Below are 21,304 nucleotides of genomic sequence, written 5' to 3'. Positions count from 1 at the left end.
ACTGTTGGAGCCTGTTTGATGATTGACTTTGGTATTAAGTTAAGTAATTCCGTTCTCAAAAGAAACCTGTGGTATTTTATATTGAGGTGTTGCAGTTTGATGTGATGTGGCTCTTGAAAACAACCAGTGTGATGCTGGTGATTACTCTCACGTTGCCAGGTGAGTAGAATATATGTATGCTTTGATGCTCTATCATCTTGTGGATGTCAGTACTGAGTTAAGAATTAATTATTGATATAAACTGTATACTGTATGTGGCTCGTACGAGATGAACAAGGAACTGATCAGAGGGGATATTTATAATTGTGTTACCTTGATGGTGAAATGTATATGTATATCAAATGTGTATTTATACACTACCGGTCAAAAGTTTTAGAACACCTACTCATTCAAGGGTTTATCTTAATTTGTACAATTAATTTTCCACATTGAAGAATAATAGTGAAGACATCAATACTATGAAATAACACATATGGACACATATAACCAAAAAAGTGTTAAACAAATCAAAATATATTTTATATTTGAGATTCTTCAAATAGCCACACTTTGCACACTCTTGGCATTCTCTCAACCAGCTTCATGGAATGCATTTCAATTAACAGGTGTGCCTTCTTAAAAGTTAATTTGTGGAATTTCTTTCCTTAATGCGTTTGAGCCAATTAGTTGTGTTGTGACAAGGTAGGGGGGGGGGGGGGATACAGAAGATAGCCCTATTTGGTAAAAGACCAAGTCCATATTATGGCAAGAACAGCTCAAATAAGCAAAGAGAAACGAAAGTCCATCATTACTTTAAGACATGAAGGTCAGTCAATATGGAAAATGTCAAGAACTTTGAAAGTTTCTTCAAGTGCAGTCGCAAAAACCATCAAGCACTATGATGAAACTGGCTCTCATGAGGACCGCCACAGGAATGGAAAACCCAGAGTTACCTCTGCTGCAGCGGACAAGTTCATTAGAGTTATCAGCCTTATAAATTGCAGGCCAAATAAATGCTTCACAGAGTTCAAGTAACAGACACATCTCAACATCAACTGTTCAGTGGAGACTGTGTGAATCAGGCCTTCAAGGCCGAATTGCTACAAAGAAACCACTACTAAAGGACACCAATACGAAGAAGAGACTTGCTTGGACCAAGAAACACGAGCAATGGACATTAGACCAGTCAAAATGTGTCCTTTGGTCTGGAGTCCAAATTTGAGATTTTTGGTTCCAACCGCCGTGTCCTTGTGAGATGCGGTGTGGGTGAACGGATGATCTCCGCATGTGTAGTTCCCACCGTAAAGCATGGAGGAGGAGGTGTTATGGTGTGTGGGTGCTTTGCTGGTGACACTGTCTGTGATTTATTTAGAATTCAAGGCACACTTAACCAGAATGGCTACCACAGCATTCTGCAGCGATACACAATCCCATTTGGTTTGGGCTTAGTTGGACTATCATTTGTTTTTCAACAGGACAATGACCCAACACACCTCCAGGCATTGTACGGGCTATTTGACCAAGAAGGAGAGTGATGGAGTGCTACATCAGATGACCTGGCCTCCACAATCCCCCGACCTCAACCAAATTGAGATGGTTTGGGATATGTTAGGTTTGGGCTTAGTGGGACTATCATTTGGTTAAGTGTGCCTTGAGAGTGAAGGAAAAGCAGCCAACAAGTGCTCAGCGTATGTGGGAACTCCATCAAGATTATTGGAAAAGCATTCCAGGTGAAGCTGGTTGAGAGAATGCCAAGAGTGTACAAAGCTGTCATCAAGGCAAAGGGTGGCTATTTGAAGAATCTCAAATATAAAATATATTTGGATGTTTTTAACACTTTTTTGGTAACTACATGATTCCTTATGTGTTATTTCATAGTTTTGATGTCTTCACTGTTATTCTACAATGTAAAAATAAAGAAAAACCCTTGAATGAGTAGGTGTCTCCAAACTTTTGACTAGTACTGTAGATATCAAATGATAAAATTCAAAGGGAAGGACTATGTTATCTGAGATTACTTAGTAACTCACTCTTTTCGTTAATATAAATACAGAAGTACTGATAGTCTGTTTGTGCACCAGCATGTGTAGAGTATTATATCTAAAGGTAGGCCACAAATAGGAATGCTTTATTTTCCTACATTTAAATGGAAAATTGATACTGTATGTATTTGCATGAGTGTTGTAGATAAGTATGATAACATCACCTGTTTTGTTGTTGTTTAAAGGTGTTTGCGAGAGTAATTGGAAGGTGACTTTAAGCAATTTACAACTATGTGCCTTAAATGGGTCATCAGTGGTGTTTGGATGCACTTATGACTACCCCTCAGACCAGACTATAACAAATACATTCTGGTACTTCTGGTGTCAAGGGAAGAACAACGATCTCTTGATGTCCAAGGAATACACAGAGCGTTCAATATACCTTGGAAACAAAGAGCACAACTGCACTTTGAGAATTAATAACTTAGTAAGTAGTGATGCAACAACATACTGCTTCAGATTTGAGACTATTAATACAAATAAGAAACCGAATGCATGGAGCAGTAAAACATCAGTTACACTAACTCTGACAGGTAATTTTGCTACCAGAAGTAAATCACACTCTCATAACACTATAAAACATTCAGTGATGACTGTTTTTCTTGCTCCTCTCTACCAGGGCTGACAGCTGTAGTCAACCCTGCCACTGTGCGAGAGGGAGAGAAGGTGACACTAACGTGTTCCACAACATGTACACTGAGTGACCATCCCACTATTGTCTGGTTCAGGGATGGACACTCAGTGCCCAACAAAGAGTTCCAGGCCAGCATTGAGGATGCTGGCAGATACCGATGTGCTGTTCAAGGTCAAGATCATCTCACCTCTGCTCCAGTGTCTCTTGATGTACAATGTGAGTAAATACCACATCTATTTAACGTGAGCAGATCATTTTATGCATATTCAAGCAGCTATCTACGTTCAAAGCTCGGCACCAAGGATGTGCTGCTTCTGAAATGTGTTCGTTAAATTGCGTGTTACAAAGAAAGTTATGAATCTGTTAAAATAATAGGAGGGATTTTGAAAGGATGTTGATGAAATTATGCTCTCGCATAACAGCCTTTGTCAGTTTGGTCTGAATGTGAATGTGCTTGATAGCATGTCTATTTTCTGAGTGTGCCTGTGTGTTTGCACTTATGGTTACCTATAGGGGAAGTTAAGCAAGGTTAGGATGATATTCATGATGACAGGGTATGGTGAAAGGAAATAGCACAGTGAACTATAGGCTACGAACTGAATGCAATGAAAATATTCTAACCCATTAGATTTACTAGAACCACTCATGGGGATGAAGTTCCGTTATGATTGTGAAATATACAGGCAACAGAATTTGTGGTGGGAGGTACTGTAGTAGTGTTGTGGTTCTTACACAGTTTAGTGTGAACCCCTATAACTCCACCCAACACAGGGTTTAATGTTCTCCCACACACAACCCCAACACAGAAGACCAGGACAGGCAAGTATGCTCATGGTAAGTTTAATTTTCAAGTCATGGGTTAATATGGATTGGACCCCGTTTCCCCACCTTTCCCAGACTTTGTCAACATGATAGAGCCTCCCCTCAGGTAGGTTATCCTCCCACTTACTCCCTTAGGTAAGTATCGGGCAGGCGAAAGTGACACTACAACACACTGCTCACTGAATTATTCTGATATGGCACTGCAACAATATAGTCATTCTAAGGGAAGGCACTGCGAATAATCTGGTGAAAGTCATACAATCTCACTCTGGTGCTCCACACAATATGGGACCCACCCTTGGCCCTGCTCTACTCTGCCAACCCTTCAAAAGGACTCTACTGCTATAGGACAAAACAGGGAGGGGGAAAGACAGATAAGACCACATATCGAGAGGGTGGGGATAGGTTCACGAGAACCATATCCCCACAAAAATAAAATAATAAAATGTCTCTGTCTGGCTATATCCAGATTCACACAGCTCCCTGTCCTGGAACGCGCCCGGTCTGAGACTCTGCTTGTCAACGTCACTGATGGCCCCGCCTCTGGTGCTGAACAAGAGGGAGACGGACGGCAGGGAAACCAGCTGACAATAGTGTCTTTCAGTGGTCTGGCAAAACAGCCCAGAGAGAGAAAGCGTAGTGTGGGGGGAACACAGGAAGAATCACGTCCCTTACTTGGCCGAGCTAAATATCCTAGATGTGTGTTGTGCCAATGCCTCTCTCGGTCCTCTGCTCTCGGATCATCACTCAGCTCCACAGCCCTAGTTTGTTGTCCACAGCCCTAGTTTGACTTCTCTTCCCGCAGACACAGGTCCAGTGCGATGACTAAAACATAACCAATCTTCGTTAAATATAAATACCTAACTTATTTTTGCATGGATTCCGCATCACGGTAAGATTTTAACAACTAGGACCACTATTTCTTGTCCCGGAATCCCGCTAAACTGACAGGTTGAAGTCTGCTTGACAGAGCAGCTAACCTAGCTAAGCTGGTAGCCATCAAGCTAACAAAGTTAGGCCAAGATGAGTTTTACAATGGAGTCCTCTTTGTCTGGAGAAGTAAATGAACGGTTCCAGCGCTGTAGGAGCTGTATCTACTATGCTTTGTTTCGGGACAAACTGGATCACTCAGAGTTCCAATGCGGCAGATGTTTGCTTGCCAAGGATTATAGGCTTGAGGTGGCTTCCTTGATCACGGAGGATGCTAGCCTACGTAAGAAACTGGGGAAAACGCAGAGAGGAATGTTTACCTTTTCTACACCGGTGGCTGGACGGCGTTGGCGCTTGTTGGATCAAATCAAATCAAATGTTATTTGCCACATGCGCCGAATACAGTGAAATGCTTACTTACAAGCCCTTAACCAACAATGCAGTTTTAAGAAAAAAAGTGTTAAGTAAAAAATAGATAGGTAAAAAATTAAAATTTAAGATCAGCAGTAAAATAAAATAACGGTAGTGAGGCTATATACAGGGGGTACCGGTATAGAGTCAATGTGCGGGGGCACCGGTTAGTCGAGGTAATTTAGGTAATATGTACATGTGGGTAGAGTTAAAGTGACTATGCATAGATAATAAACAGAGTTGCAGCAGCGTAAAAGAGGGGGTGGGGTGGGGGGGACAATGCAAATAGTCTGGGTAGCCATGATTAGCTGTTCAGGAGTGTTGGAGTCGTGCCTAGCCATGCAGTCATGGGGGAACAGGGAGTACAGAAGGGGACTGAGCATGCACCCATGAGGGGCCCCCGTGTTGAGGATCAACGTGGCAGATGTGTTGTTACCTACCCTTACCACCTGGGTGCGGCCCGTCAGGAAGTTCCGGATCCAGTTGCAGAGGGAGGTGTTTAGTCCCAGGGTCCTTAGCTTAGTGATGAGCTTCGAGGGCACTATGGTGTTGAACGCTGAGCTGTTGTCAATGAATAGCATTCTCACGTAGGTGTTCCTCTTGTCCAGGTGGGAAAGGGCAGTGTGGATTGCAATAGAGATTGCATCATCTGTGGATCTGTTGGGGTGGTATGCAAATTGGAGTGGGTCTAGGGTTTCTGCGATAATGGTGTTGATACGAGCCATGACCAGCCTTTCAAAGCACTTCATGGCTACAGACGTGAGTGCTATGGGTCGGTAGTCATTTAGGCAGGTTATCTTAGTGTTCTTGGGCACAGGGACCATGGTGGTCTGCTTGAAACATGTTGGTATTACAGACTCAGTCAGGGACATGTTGAAAATGTCAGTGAAGACACTTGCTAGTTGGTCAGCGCATGCTCGGAGTACACGTCCTGATAATCCGTCTGGCCCTGCTGCCTTGTGAATGTTAACCTGCTTAAAAGTCTTACTCACATCGGCTACGGAGAGCGTGATCACATAGTCATCCGGAACAGCTGATGCTCTCATGCTTGCTTCAGTGTTGCTTGCCTCGAGGCGAGCATAGAAGTGATTTAGCTCGTCTGGTAGGCTTGTGTCACTGGGCAGCTCATGGCTGTGCTTCCCTTTGTAGTCTGTAATAGTTTTCAAGCCCTGCCACATCCGACGAGCATCGGAGCCAGTGTAGTACAATTCAATCTTAGTCCTGTATTGACTCTTTGCCTGTTTGATGGTTCGTCGGAGGGCATAGCGGGATTTCATATAAGTGTCCGGGTTAGATTCCCGTTCCTTGAAAGCTGCAGCTATACTCTTTAGCTCAGTGCGGATGTTGCCTGTAATCCATGGCTTCTGGTTGGGGTATGTACGTACGGTCACTGTGGGGACGACGTCATCAATTCACTTATTGATGAAGCCAGTGACTGCTGTGGTGTACTCCTCAACGCCATCGGAAGAATCCCGGAACATATTCCAGTCTGTGCTAGCAAAACAGTCCTGTAGCTTAGCATCTGCGTCATCATACCGCTTCCTTATTAACCAAGTCACTGGTGCTTCCTGCTTTAGTTTTTGCTTATAAGCCGGAATCAGGAGAATAGAATTATGGTCAGATTTGCCAAATGGAGGGCGAGGGAGAGCTTTGTACGCGTCTCTGTGTGTGGAGTAAAGGTGGTCTAGAGTTTTTTTTCCCCCGGCCACTAGGAGCGCTGCCTCTGGATGACCGTTTTCCTGTTTGCTTATGGCCTTATACAGCTCATTGAGTGCAATCTTAGTGCCAGCATCAGTTTGTAGTGGTAAATAGACAGCTACGAAAAATATAGAAGGAAACACCCTTGGTAAATAGTGTGGTCTACAGCTTATCATGAGATACTCTACCTCAGGTGAGCAAAACCTCAAGACTTTCTTGGTATTAGATTTCGTGCACCAGCTGTTGTTTACAAATATACACAGACGATGTAGCGTATATCATGCCAGCTGTATGTTATCCATGTCGTCGTTCAGCCACGACTCAGTGAAACATAAGATATGACCGTTTTTATTGTCCCGTTGGTAGGATATCCTTGATCTTAGGTCATCCATTTTGTTTTCCAATGATTATACAGTGTCTAATAAGACTGATGGAAGAGGCAGATTACTCGCTCACCGTCGGATCCTTAATAGGCACCCCGACCTACGTCCACGATATCTCCATCTCTTTCTCATGCGAATTACGGTAATTTGAGCCTTGTCGGGTGTCTGTAGAATGTCCTTTGCGTCCGACTCGTTGAATAATTTTTTTTTGTCCAATACGAGGTGAGTAATCGCTGTCCTGATATCCAGAAGCTCTTTTTGGTCATAAGAGACGGCGGCAGAAACATTATGTACAGAATACATTACAAATAACAAAAAAAAACACACATAATAGCAAAATTGGTTAGGGGGCCGTAAAACGGCAGCCATCTCCTCCGGCACCATGCTGTTTGTTGTTATCCGACTGGCCGGTGTTGCCCAGAATTCGTTCCACAGGGGAGCCATTTCCTGCCTCTCCTCCCCCATCTGAAAGCGGAGTTGAAGAAGCACAGCAAGATTAGCATGGCAATCAACGATGGTCTCATGTCACCAGCTGTGGAAGCCGAAGACAGCGACCTCCCGCAAAGCAGTCTACACACCCAACGAGAGGCCCGGAGTGGATACAAACAACAAATAGTTTCCACGCCCTGGAGGCTGATCTTCCTGCACCTTTATCGCTGGGGGTACCTGTGCCTACTCCTACTCCTTCCCCTACGATTTCAAAGTCGACGTCGGCAACCTTCCGTCCCTGCTCTGGATCGAGCAGGGCTTCTCCATCTGTCGGAGGCCTGCACTAGGCGCCGGGAGTTACGGGCTCAAGTTATCCTGCCTCCCGCCCGTCCTTAAAGGGTTCTCCGAATCCTGTGAAGCGTGGGAGTGGGCGGAATTCCGCGTCCTTCTCGCCAGCCGTGATTTTGGGCAGCTCCATGGTAAGAAATGTGACTGTTCCTGGTGCAAAAACAATGTCCTATCCCGGAGCTCGAGTAAATGACATTACTAAGCTGCTCCTGAATTTACTACGCCAGGACATGGACATCGATTCTATCATAGTCCATGTGGGTTTTAATGACATTATGAAGGGCAGCTCTGGATTTTAAAGAGCTGATTGACTCTCTGCTAAACACTAATAAAAGACCCATCATATCTGGCCCTGTGCCCTCTCTGAATCGTGGCATTGAACGCTTTAGATTATTTCTCTTCACAACTGGCTACGTGATTTTTGCAGCTCAATGGGTATAGCTTTTGTTGACAATTTCGATGCCTTTTGGAAACAAAACACGTTTTATAAGGAGGATGGGATCCACCCAAATCATTTGGGTTCCTGGATCCTTTCACAGCATTATAAGGCTGAGTTGAGACAATTACTTATCAATGACCCAAGCTCAGCTCAGTTAATCCCTTCCATTGTGTCGCTGAGTCATAATAATGCTTTAGCAAATGTACATTATAACATGGGTGTTGGTAGACATAATGTAAGTAACCTAATTTATGTCCCTCTAACTGCCCTGAATGCCGCTGCTAATCCTACAGCTATAGTATGCAGCAATCAAGTGCCTATGAACCAGATTTATGCTGTTAGCACTGAGGCGGTGTGCCCTAGTAGGAAGTCCACTGTTTGCAGCTCACCCTGCACTAACATAAATAACATGAGAATATCTACTTCTGCTAAGCTTCCCAGTAAAGCAATGAAAACAAGCAAGCATCCCAGAAAAATTCTCAAAATAGCCCACGTTAACATATGTAACTTAAGAAAAAAGGTTCATGAAATGAATAACTTGCTAGTAACAGATGACATTCATATTCATTCATGTCGTCTCTGAAACTCACTTAGACAATACCTTTGATGATACAGTGGTAGCAATACAAGGTTATAACATTTCCAGAAAAGACAGAAATGGTGTTGCTGTTTATATTCAGAACCACATTCCTGTAAAGATTAGAGAGGATCTCATGTTAAATACTGTTGAAGTAATGGCTACAGGTTCATCTACCTCACCTAAAGCCCATTCTTGTGGGAAGCTATAGATCACCAAGTGCTAACAGTCAGTATCTGGATAACGTGTGAAATGCTTGATAATGTATGTGATATCAACAGAGAGGTTTATTTTCTGGTTGATTTAAATATTGACTGGCTTTCATCAAGCTGCCCACTCAACAAAAAGCTTCACTTTAACCAGTGCCTGCAACCTGGTTCAGTTCTCAGTCAACCTACCAGGGTAGTTACAAAGAGCACAGGAATGAAATTATCAACATGTATTGATCACATTTTTACTAATGCTGCAGAAATGTGCTTGAAAGCAGTATCCAGATCCATCGGATGTAGTGATCATAATATAGTAGCCATATCTAGGAAAACCAAAGTTCCAAAATGCTGGGCCTAATATAGTATAAGAGGTCATACAATATGTTTTGTAGTGATTCCTATGTTGTTGATGTAAAGAATATTTGTTGGTCCGTGGTGTGTAATGAGGAGTAAACTTGACACATTTATGAAATTGCGTATCCCAGTTATTAATAAGCATGCACCCATTAAGAAAATGACTAGAAAAATGGTTAAATCCCCGTGGATTGATGAGGAATTGAACAATTGTTTGGTTGAGAGGGATGAGGCAAAAGGAATGGCAAATAAGTCTGGCTGCACAACCGATTAGTAAACGTACTGGAAATTGAGAAATCATGTGACTAAACTGAATAAAAAGAAGAGGAAACTACACTATGAAACAAAGATACATTACAAAGAATGGTAGTAAAAAGCTTTGGAGCACCTTCAATGACATTTTGGGAAAAATGGCAAACTGAGCTCCATCATTCATTGAATCAGATGGTCAACTAATATTGCCAACTACTTTAATGATTTTTTCATTGGCAAGATTAGCAAACTTAGGCATGACATGCCAGCAACAAACGCTGACACTACACATTCAAGTATATCTGACCAAATTATGAAAGACAAGAATTTTAATTTTGAATTGCGTAAAGTTAGTGTGGAAGAGGTAAAAAAAATATTTTTGTCTATTAACTATGACAAGCCACCGGGTCTGACAACTTGGATGGAAAATTACTGAGGGTAATAGCGAATGATATTGCCACTCCTATTTGCCATATCTTCAATTTAAGTCTACTAGAAAGTGTGTGCCCTCAGGCCTGGAGGGAAGCAAAAGTATTGCCGCTTCCTAAGAGTAGTAAAGTGGCCTTTACTGGCTGAAATAGCCGACCAATCAGCCTGTTACCAACCCTTAGTAAAGTTTTGGAAAAAAATGTGTTTGACCAGATAAAATGCTATTTTACAGTAAACAAATTGACAACAGACTTTCAGCACGCTTATAGGGAAGGACATTCAACAAGCACAGCACTTACACAAATGACTGATGATTGGCTGAGAGAAATTGATGATAAAAAGATTGTGGGGGCTGTTTTGTAGACTTCAGTGTGGCTTTTGACATTATCAATCATAGTCTGCTGCTGGAAAAAACGTATGTGTTATGGCTTTACATCCCCTGCTATATTGTGGATAAAGAGTTAACTGTCTAACAGAACACAGAGGGTGTTCTTTAATGGAAGCCTCTCCAACATAATCCAGGTGGAATCAGGAATTCTCCAAGGCAGCTGTCTAGGCCCCTTACTATTTTCAATCTTTAGTCCTAAATATTTCAAAAAATAAAAGCAATGTATTTGGGACAAATCATTCACTAAACTCTAAACCTCAACTAAATCTTGTAATAAAATAATGTGGAAATTTAGCAAGTTTAGGTGACTAAACTGCTTGGAGTAACCCTGGATTGTAAACTGTCATGGTCAAAACATATTGGTACAACAGTCCTAAGATGGGGTGAAGTCTGTCCATAATAAAGCGCTGCTCTACTTTCTTAACAGCACTATCAACAAGGAAGGCTCTAGTTTTGTCGCACCTGGACTATTGTTCCACAAAGAGGGACTTAGGGAAATTGCAATTGGCTCTGAACAGGGCAGCACGGCTGGCCCTTGGATGTACCCATAGAGCAAACATTAATAATATGCATGTCAATGTACTGTAATGTTATTAAAATTGTATAACTGCCTTCATTTTGCCAGACCTCAGGCATCAGCTAATGGGGATCCATAATAAATACAATACATTAAACACCCAAGACATGGAAACTTGCATAGGGGCCCGATCCCCACTGAGAGACATTCTCCGCTCAACTCCCAGCGGCCAAACAACACAAAACACTGGGCTTTTAAAGGAAATGACAGCCAGTCCCCAGCTACCTGTCTGATTAGCTAACTCGCTGCAGGAGCATCTGATCACACCAGCCCCGCCACCCAGTTATCCACTTATCTACCAATCCATCTTGTGACATTTCTAATCAGAGATATGCTCAACATCAGATAAACACTTGTAACCTTACTCCCTCTCCTGCAGATGCTCCAAAGAATGTCACATTGTCAGTCAGTCCATGTGGAGATGTTGTTAAGGGTATCTCAGTCAATCTCACCTGCAACTGCAGTGCAAACTCCCCTGTGATGAGCTACACCCTGTATAAGGAGAGTGGACAGAGTCTTGTCACTCTGGTGCCATGGCAGAATCACATTATGGTTTTCCACTACAGCGTAATCATAACTGGTCAACAGAGTTTGGGTCAATCTCAATTAAATTCCTATCCGTTGACTTGGACATTGAATTTCTCCATAAGAATGCAATGCAATCCTTGCACTGACTGAAATATAGATTACATTGACACAAACCTTGTTGGCCAGGACTGTTTTGATTAATCATTACTAAATATGGAGCAGTTATCACCTTTTTAATATTTCTGCTTGCTTTAGATGCCCCAAAGAACACTTCAGTGTTGATCAGTTCCTATGGTCCGGTGGTAGAAGGCAGCTCTGTGAATCTCACCTGCAGCACTGATGCCAACCCAACAGTAGAATACTACACCTGGTTTAAGAAGGATGGAGCATACACCTCACAGATAGGGTCAGGAGAAGTATTGAGATTGACCTCTCTAACCTCCTCTGACAGTGGACAGTACTTCTGTGAGGCCAGGAATGAAGAAGGGGTTCAGAACTCTACTGTGATGTATCTGACCATACAGGGTGCCAATCATGGTGAGTGTGGAGGGAAATGTCCTGTTGTCCTGAATCAATATGTTCTAAATGGGAATTCCCTTCGCTTGAATGTATTTTGTTCTTGTACCCTGTGTCATTTTCAGCTAAAAATACTGTCCTAATGCCAGTTTACATTGGTTCCGTGGCTGCAGTTTTCATGGTGATCATACCTCTATGGATGTGGTAAGTCTAGAAACATTGTGTACTCAGTTCAATATCACAATGCAGAGTATGATGGCCTTGTAGTACCGATTTGTCCCCCCAAATAAGTTTGTTTTCTTTGACAGTAAGAGCCAGTTCAAATTATGTCAAAAGACTGCTGTGGACAAAAAGGTCAGTAGAACACAGCATATACACTCTAATTAACAATGCCAATAGCATGTCAGTGCAATAGTGTTATCTGAAGGTTTGAACGCATTAAGTGTTCATGATATTTCAAGCGTAAGCTTCCATTCTTCCACAGTAACATGCTATTTAGTTTAACCAATGGATGAAGGTAAGGTGAGTAGTAAATATAGCAAACATTTTGTATTGTTTTTGACTGATTCCATATTTCAGGATGATCAAAACCCAGTCTTATCCAGTAGAAGGACCAGAAATGACCCAGCCACACAGGAAACTAGAACGGAGGAACAGGAAAATGCCCTCTATGCCAACGTTCAACTCCCTCCCTCTCACACCCACCACCAAGACAGTTCTCTGTGCTCTGTGGTCCAGCCACCACCTCCGCTGAACCCTCCAGACCTTCATTACGCTTCCTTTGACTTCCAGCAGTCCCACAACTCCATCGACGGGGTCCAACTCTCTGGACCCCATGGACGGGATGATGTTGTGTACTCCACGGTGAAATCCAGACAGGCCAACGTGACAGACAACCTCCAGTATGCCAGCATCAAGTTCCCGCTCTCCAGTCCTACTGCCAGGTAATAGTGCACTCACTATCAGTTCAGTCCTTTTCCATGTAACCTAACGTAGCATGCATAAAAGAAGCCTGAGCAGAGTTCCCAAATCCGTTTTTCAGGGGTAAACGGAAGCTAGGTTGAAGATACTGTATCCCTGAAAACCGGATGTTAGCGATTTCCGGCGACCCCACACAGGCTTTTTTCCATGTGAAGCAGGCTATGTCTCAGCTATTCACTAGTATTTCTGGAAGTCTGTTCATTTGAAATATTTGAATATACTCATACAACAACTCTATTTGCTTTTTGCAGGCCAGAAGAAAGTTTAGAGGTGGACCATTCTGTTATCTACTCCACTGTTGCCAAATCTGAAGCCTGAACATATCCTTTCATAATGTTGAATAAACTAAGCAGCATTGGAACGCAAGTTAAGATATGTAAAGTATGCAATTAATAAGTAGTTATGGTAATATATGTATATGCATTGGACTGTACTGTACTGTATGTGTCTCAGGTGTGACGATGAGCTTCCATTGCTTGTGCATGCTTCTGCCTTGATAATTGAATGATTGATACTGTCATTTCATTGGCTGACTGTTTCTTTAAATGCTGTCTCTTTGTTTGTTTGAGATGCGGCCACCTGGGGGGAAGGTGCAGGTACACTGCCGTAAAAAAGTATTTGCCCCTTTCTGATTTTCTCAATTTTTGTTATCAGATCTTCAACCAAAACCTAATATTAGATAAAGGGAACCTGAGTTTACAAATAACAACAAAAATTGATACTTATTTTATTTATTTAATTAAGTTATGCAACACCCAATTCCCCTGTGTGAAAATGTAATTGCCCCCTTACACTCAATAACTGGTTGTGCCACCTTTAGCTGCAATGACTGCAACCAAATGCTACCTTTGTTATTGATCAGTCTTTCACATCGCAGTGGAAGAATTTTGGCCCAATCTTGCATGCAGATCTGCTCACTCAGTTCACACTTGATCTAATATTAGGTTTTGGTTGAAGATCTGATAACATTCAGTATCAAAAATATGCAAAAGTAGAGAAAATTAGAAAGGGGGAAATACATTTCACAGTAAGAGGGAAGTGGCCATGTGGCTGGTTTAGTTTGTAACTATCTGACAAAGTTTGAGAAAATGTTGTTGATTTATCTTGTATTGAAGTTGAATTAATATTATGTTAGATATTCCCTCGACTGCACCAGAACCTGTATTTTTGGTTGTTTAGTTTGTTTTATTAATTATGTACTCTTATGACCTCCTTTTTGACCAGGCTGAGAAAATCTCATTAATTCAGTTTAAAAAATAAATGTGTTAAATTGCAACATGTTGTTGACTTCTTTATTTTGCAACTCAACCCAAACATGAAGAACCTGTGTATAATATGTGATGGGCAGAACTCAACCTGGGGTGGCGTAGTATGGCATTGTGACATTAGCCATGGGTATGTTATACACACAGTATGTTGATTATTACATGGGATTTTTTATGGTAAGCTATTGTCATTTATATGAAATATATATTTACAAATATGGAAACTGACCTCTGGTTGTCGTTTCACTTTTGGTCATACAACAGAGGAGTTGTACATGTTTTTAAAGAAAATGAGATTTAGGGCTGGATTCAATCCGTATCGTCGAAGTTCAGCGCTATAGAGTGCTTGAAATTTAAAGGTAATTTATGATTAAGCCGACAAATGCAGTCTCAGAGAACGCGGAAACATTGCCTTCAAACATTAAATGTGTATGCTGCCACCTACTTTGCTGGTGTGTGGTCAATCACGGTTTACAACATCAGCTCCAAATTTCTAAATCCTCCTACCTAACTCTGTACTTCTGAGAAAACAAAAAAGAGCCCTACTAACTTCTAATAGACCCTCCCCCATCCCCGAAATCCCTTCCAAAGCCCCCCAACCCCGTCCAACCTCAATTACCCTACACTTCAATATCCCTCTCTTCAACATACTTACAACAATACAGTATAACAACACATGCTCCAATGTTTCATTGACCATACACTCCAGACACAAACCATTAACATGCTTGCCAGCCAGATGTCCAGACACAAACCATTCACATGCTTGCCAAATAGATATAATGATGCCTAGAAGGTCAGCATCCCGGAGTCGCCTCTTCACTGTTGACGTTGAGACTGGTGTTTTGCGGGTACTATTTAATGAAGCTGCCAGTTGAGGACCTGTGAGGCGTCTGTTTCTCAAACTAGACACTAATGTATTTGTCATCTTGCTCAGTTGTGTACCGGGGCCTCCCACTCCTCTTTCTATTCTGGTTAGAGCCAGTTTGCACTGTTCTGTGAAGGGAGTAGTACACAGCGTTGTACAAGATCTTCAGTTTCTTGGCAATTTCTCACATAGAATAGCCTTAATTTCTCAGAACAAGAATAGACTGACGAGTTTCAGAAGAAAGTTATCTGGCCATTTTGAGCCTTTAATCGAACCAACAGTTTTCAGCTGTGGTAACATAATTGCAAAAGGGTTTTCTAATGATCATTTAGCCTTTTAAAATGATAAACTTGGATTAGCAAACACAACGTGCCATTGGAACACAGGACTGATGGTTGCTGATAATGGGCCTCTGTACGCCTATGTAGATATTCTATTAAAAATCTGCCGTTTCCAGCTACAATAGCCATTTACAACATTAACAATGTCTACACTGTAATTCTGATCAATTTGATGTTATTTTAATGGACAAAAAAATTGCTTTTCTTTCAAAAACAAGGACATTTCTAAGTGACCCCAAACTTTTGAATGGTAATGTGTATCAAATGACATAACATGATTACGGATAGGTCTGAATGAATCGTGAATAATGATAAATGACACAATACATTATTTACCATTCATTTCTATTGGGGCACAAAATAATCTGAAACACAACCAAAACAAACAGCAAATGCATCCAACAAGTTTGTAGAGTCACAAGCTTGATGTAATCATTGCGTGGTAGTAAAATGGTACCAAATACAACAATTTTGACTACTTTAAAATCCTTAAGAGTCTATTGACGCATCCGTGCGTCAATCTGAGTAACATAATGAAAAAATCGCCATCAAAATCCATCAGTTTAAACTACAGATATCAGGCTGAGCTAAAGCAGTGTTTGTCAGAACATGAGACATACCGAAAATCGGTCTTCTCACGAACACGTCTGTAGCGTCCGAAGGGTTTGGCCTACAAACTATTACTCTCACAAACACAATGGTGTTCTTCATTTTGCTCTATGACCCCCACAAGTGTCACAGGACTCGTCTGAAGGTAACCCATACAAAGGAGTCAAAGTATGGAGGTAGTTTTGTGCCAACAAAAATAAGGGGTTTTAAATAAGTGTCCAAAAAAACTAAAATATTTCTTGAGCTTTCTTATATCTGCTAGTGTGGAACCCCGTATTATTGGCATATTTAACAGAATTTAAGAAATATATTACCTTCAACAGTGTTATCCTGTGATCAAGCCATCAATGATTTGTTATATGGGTGTCGTAAACATTTTAGCTAACGGGTTAGCAATTAGCATGTTTGACATTTCAGTGGAAATACTACTATTATCAGCTTTTTGATAAGCGGTTTAGCTAAAAAATATGTCCCGTATTATCGGCATACGGACCCCAGTTATTGGCCACCTTGCTATTTTTGTTCAATTGCAAGACATTTTGTTCAAAAAAGAGGCACCAACCTCGTCTCCGAAGTGTTTACTGGATAGTTGACATGTTGGCTAGCCTTCCGGTTATTTTTTAAAAACTTGCGTAGCCTGGTGCGCCCTCCTGTGGACTCTTAAAAATGGTTCTTCACCAACGTCTTTTTCAGTGTTGTAATCAAATAATGTCTCATAATTTGTTTTACAGATTCATCTTATGTTTTGAGAAAGTAGATAAAAGTTTAATACTAAAATGTAAATGAGTGTGAATAATATACATCAAATAAAACTTTAATTGCAGTGATGTGCATTGACATAAGAAATTAAAACACTGTTGGTAATCACCTGGAATGCATTTCAATTAACAGGTGTGCCTTCTTAAAAGTTAATTTGGGGGATTTATTTCCTTCTTAATGCATTTGAGCCAATCAGTTGTGTTGTGACAAGGTATGGGGGGTATACAGAATATAGCTCTATTTGGTAAAAGACCAAGTCCATATTATGGCAAAAACAGCTCAAATAAGCAAAGAGAAATGACAGTCCGTCATTACTTCAAGACATGAAGGTCAGTCAATCCGGAAAATTTCAAGAACTTTGACATTTTCTTCAAGTGCAGTCACAAAAACCATCAAGTGCTATGATGTAACTGGCTCTCATGAGGACCGCCACAATAATGGAAGACCCAGAGTTACCTCTGCTGCAGAGGATACGTTCATTACAGTTACCAACCTCAGAAATTGCAGCCCAAATAAATGCTTCACAGAGTTCAAGTAACACACACATCTCAACATCAACTGTTCAGAGGAGACCGCGTGAATCAGGCCTTCATGGTCAAATTGCTGCAAAGAAACCACTACTAAACGATACCAATAATAAGAAGAGACTAACTAATATGACGTCTTTTTATACAGTATTTGTTAATGTCTTTGATCTTATGAGATGCATGGGATTGGGAGGATGAGGACATTCCATGTAGTATTTCTGTCACTGGTGGGTGCCAGAAGGTCTGCGTGCCAAGACAGCTTGTGGGCCACTGATGCTAATCTTAGAAGGAGTACATGATGGAATGTAGTTTCCCAGAGTGGGCATCCTCGTCGACATTATTGTAGTGTCGAGAAAACGATGCTAATTATGCTGTGAGAACAAGGAAATCCGCTGACACTGTACTTTGATTATAAAGGTTTATTATATCAAAGGATTCCAGCGTAAATTTACAGATATCTGCAGATATCTGGAGAATAACTGGCTCCAATCTCTAATATGTTATTCTCCCCGTCCTTTGTCCCAAACCATAGTATATATCCTATGTAACCTGATATGGGTGTTTTCCCCTACAGACCAATCCCAGGACTCCACCTAACAGACCTCCTCTGCTTTAGGGTGCCCCTATAGAACTACTCTCCAGATGCTCCCTTAAGCTGAGTCAACATCCTCTAAGACCATTTGCAACCATTAGCAAAGTCATAATTTGTTCAGATACCACAGGAATATACTGACTAGGGTGCAACACGATACCATATAGGGTAATGCTATTGTAGGTGAGGAGTGACACTCAATAATGGTTGGCAACTGTTGGATGTAATTAGCTCGGAAAGCATTATATAAACTGAGAGGTTTTCTATTTAAGTCATTCAGATGACAACAGGCTACGCCCGTACCGCTTGTCGTGTGAATCCAGTACTGTAATATTAAATAACTCTGAACCAACTCTCCATCTAAGTGTTTAACTATTCTCTTGCATCCTGAGCTCCTCGATACCAGAAATCTCATCATAACAACTTACTTAGGACAAGAAACACAGGCAGTGGACATTAGACCGGTGAAAATCTGTCCTTTGGTCTGATGAGTCCAAATGTGAGCTTTTTGGTTCCAACCGCCGTGTATTTCTGAGACACAGACTAGGTGAACAGATGATCTCTGCATGTGTGGTTCCCACCATGAAGCATGGAGGAGGAGGGGTGATGGTGTGGGGGTGCTTTGCCGGTGACACTGTCTGTGATTTATTTAGAATTCAAGGCACACTTAACCAGCATGGCTACCACAGCATTCTGCAGCGATACGCCATCCCATCTGGTTTGTACTTAGTGGGACTATCATTTGTTGTTCAACAGGACAATGACCCAACACACCTCCAGGCTGTGTAAGGGCTATTTGACCAAGAAGGAGAGTGATGGAGTGTTGCATCAGATGACTTGGCCTCCACAATCACCCGACCTCAACACAATTGAGATGGTTTGGGATTAATCAAATCTGCTGAATTGGAGAATCGCTTCTTGAATCGGGGTTACAGCGTTCAGGTCCTGAAAGATGCATGTATAAGGGCTGGATTACTTGACAGAGAGAATTTGTTGTGAAGGGGAGTGCCCCGTGATACATCAGAGAGAGTATATTTTGTTACAAAATACAGCACTGAAGCAGAGAACATGAAAAGAATCATTAAAAATATTGGGGAATCATCCAAAGTGATACGCTACGACGCCAAGTCTTTCCTGAGCCACCAGTCATAAGCTTTAAGAGATGTCCTACCCTAAATGACAAATTAGTCCACAGTTATCTTCCGGGTGACTCTCAAAAAACTTGGCTTGACCACAAACCCAAGGGCTCTTTTAAATGTAACCAGTGCAACCATTGCAGAAATATTGCACAGAAAAAGTATTTTGCTGATACAGCTTCCAAAATGGAGTATTACGTCAAGCATTTCATTAACAGCAAAACCACTCATGTCATCTATAGATTGGAATGTCCACAGTGCAAGTGCAAGCGGAACACAAGTACGCCATACGGGTAGGCAATGAAGACTACCCCATGGCAAGGCACTACAAGTCCTTACACCATGGTAACCCTGCCTCCCTACAAGCTATGGGTATTGATCATATTCCAGCCTCTATTAGAAAAAGGGACCGTCTTAAACAGTTAAACCAAAGGGAAAGTTTTTGGATTTACAAACTACAGGCCACTAAATACCCTGGTTTAAATGAAGATATGGATTTCTCACCCTTCCTGTAGGGTTGTGATAGGTCCATTTGCTGTCAACTAGTGGACATTGTGCTCAATTGCCCTCAGCTATGTTTAGACTGTTGTTGTTCATGTTTTGCTGGTTTCTAGTGTACTATGGAATATATTGCTTTCTTATTTTTGACACTTTTCCCAGTCATATTTAAGGTTAGAACTACCTTTCTAAGTGTTCTGATACTTCTAACTTGGAGTTGTATTTGTATGATAACATAGTATGTGTATAGTATTGCTTACTAGGTGTGTCCAATCAACTTTGTAACCACTCCCTCTTCAAATTAAGGCTATTTGGAATAGCTGTTCAAAAGAGGACATTGTATTATTTCTTTGTACTCCCGGACGAAGGCCATGCAGCCACAACACGTCAGATAAAAAAAAAAAAAACTTGTTTCTATTGAACATGCCATACAAATAAAGGCATTTTAATTAATTATATGAAGAGTGCCTTGGTCCTCCTTTCTTTTTGATTACCGATTCACCCCTTTTACCAAAGATCACCTTCTGTCTACCAACATTTACTATTGTGTACCTTAGTAGCGCTTCCCTTCCTCCTCTTTCTAATGGTTTGGGGTGAGTTGGACCTCAGAGTGAAGGAAAAGCAGCCAACAAGTGCTCAGCATATGTGGGAACTCCTTCAAGACTGTTGGAAAAGCATTCCAGGTGAAGCTGGTTGAGAGAATGCCAAGAGTGTGCAAAGCTGTCATCAAGGCAAAGGGTGGCTATTTGAAGAATCTCAAATATAAAATATATTTTGATTTGTTTAACACTTTTTTGGCTACTACATGATTCCATATGTGTTATTTCATAGTTTTGATATCTTCACTATTATTCTACAATGTAGAAAATAGTAAAACAAATAAAGAAAAACCCTTAAATGAATAGGTGTGTCCAAACTTTTGACTGGTACTGTATATATGTGTACTTATTTTTACACATATTTAACCCCTTTTTTTTGATAGGCACAAAACTACCTTCATGCTTCCATTCATTTTTTCAAACAGGTACAGGTTACATTTAGACGGGTCCCGTGGGGTCGTAGAGCAAAGCGGAGAACACCATTTTGTTCCTGAGAGTCTCCCCTTGCATAGAGTGGTCAAACCGTTCGGACACTACAGACGTTTTCGTGATAAGACCGATTTTCGGGATGTGTCATGGTCTGACAAACACCCCTCTAGCTCTGCCACCTTAAACCACAGATGCGGAAGTGCGACATAGGCAGATGCGGTGGATTAGGACACATCCAATGCAGAAAAACAGATATCTCGATTTTAAACTGACATATTTTGATAGGGATCTTTTTATTATGTTAATTAGATTGACGCACCGGTGTGTCAATCAACTCTAGGGGCATAAATGATTAACGAACATACAATTACGAAACTTCATAAGCTATTTTTAATACATTTTCTTGATTTACTGCTTTTAATAAATGTACAAAAATGATAATTGGCAAAAATTTTGTTACGAGGTTTTCATCAGACAGTGGCGATATATTACATGGGAATGCTATATTTTCCTTCCTGTAAACGGCAAATTGGAACTGTATGTATTTGCATTAATTTTTTTATTTTAATTTTTTTAAGGTGTTTTAGGGAGTAATTGGAAGGTGACCTTTAACAATACAGCACCATGTGCCTTAAGAGGGTCATCAGTTGCATTTGGATGCATTTACAGTGTCTTTCAAAAGTGTTCATCCCTCTTGGCGTTTTTCTTATTTTGTTGCATTACAACCTGTAATTTAAATGGATTTTTATTTGGAT

At 41.1% G+C, this 21,304-nt stretch overlaps 2 protein-coding genes across 2 annotated transcripts in view; one reads left to right on the top strand and one right to left on the bottom strand.

Annotated features, from left to right (window-relative positions):
- LOC311108100 (Fc receptor-like protein 2) overlaps nt 1-21,304 on the bottom strand; it is a gene marked incomplete at both ends in the record, with an annotated part of 67,528 nt that overhangs the window by 20,239 nt on the left and 25,985 nt on the right. The window lies entirely within an intron of this gene.
- Nucleotides 105-12,893, top strand: LOC311118024 (sialoadhesin-like; the record flags this gene model as incomplete). Its single annotated transcript, XM_084157588.1, has 7 exons — nt 105-159; nt 2,207-2,554; nt 2,641-2,871; nt 11,685-11,954; nt 12,071-12,149; nt 12,254-12,299; nt 12,684-12,893. 7 exons carry the CDS (start codon nt 105-107, stop codon nt 12,891-12,893), a joined length of 1,239 nt encoding a protein of 412 aa, XP_084013714.1.

The sequence above is a fragment of the Coregonus lavaretus genome (genome assembly GCF_964263955.1).
Source record: "Coregonus lavaretus genome assembly, chromosome: 3".
NCBI classification, from domain to species: Eukaryota; Metazoa; Chordata; class Actinopteri; order Salmoniformes; family Salmonidae; genus Coregonus; species Coregonus lavaretus.
This window is presented reverse-complemented; position numbering and strand designations above follow the sequence as displayed.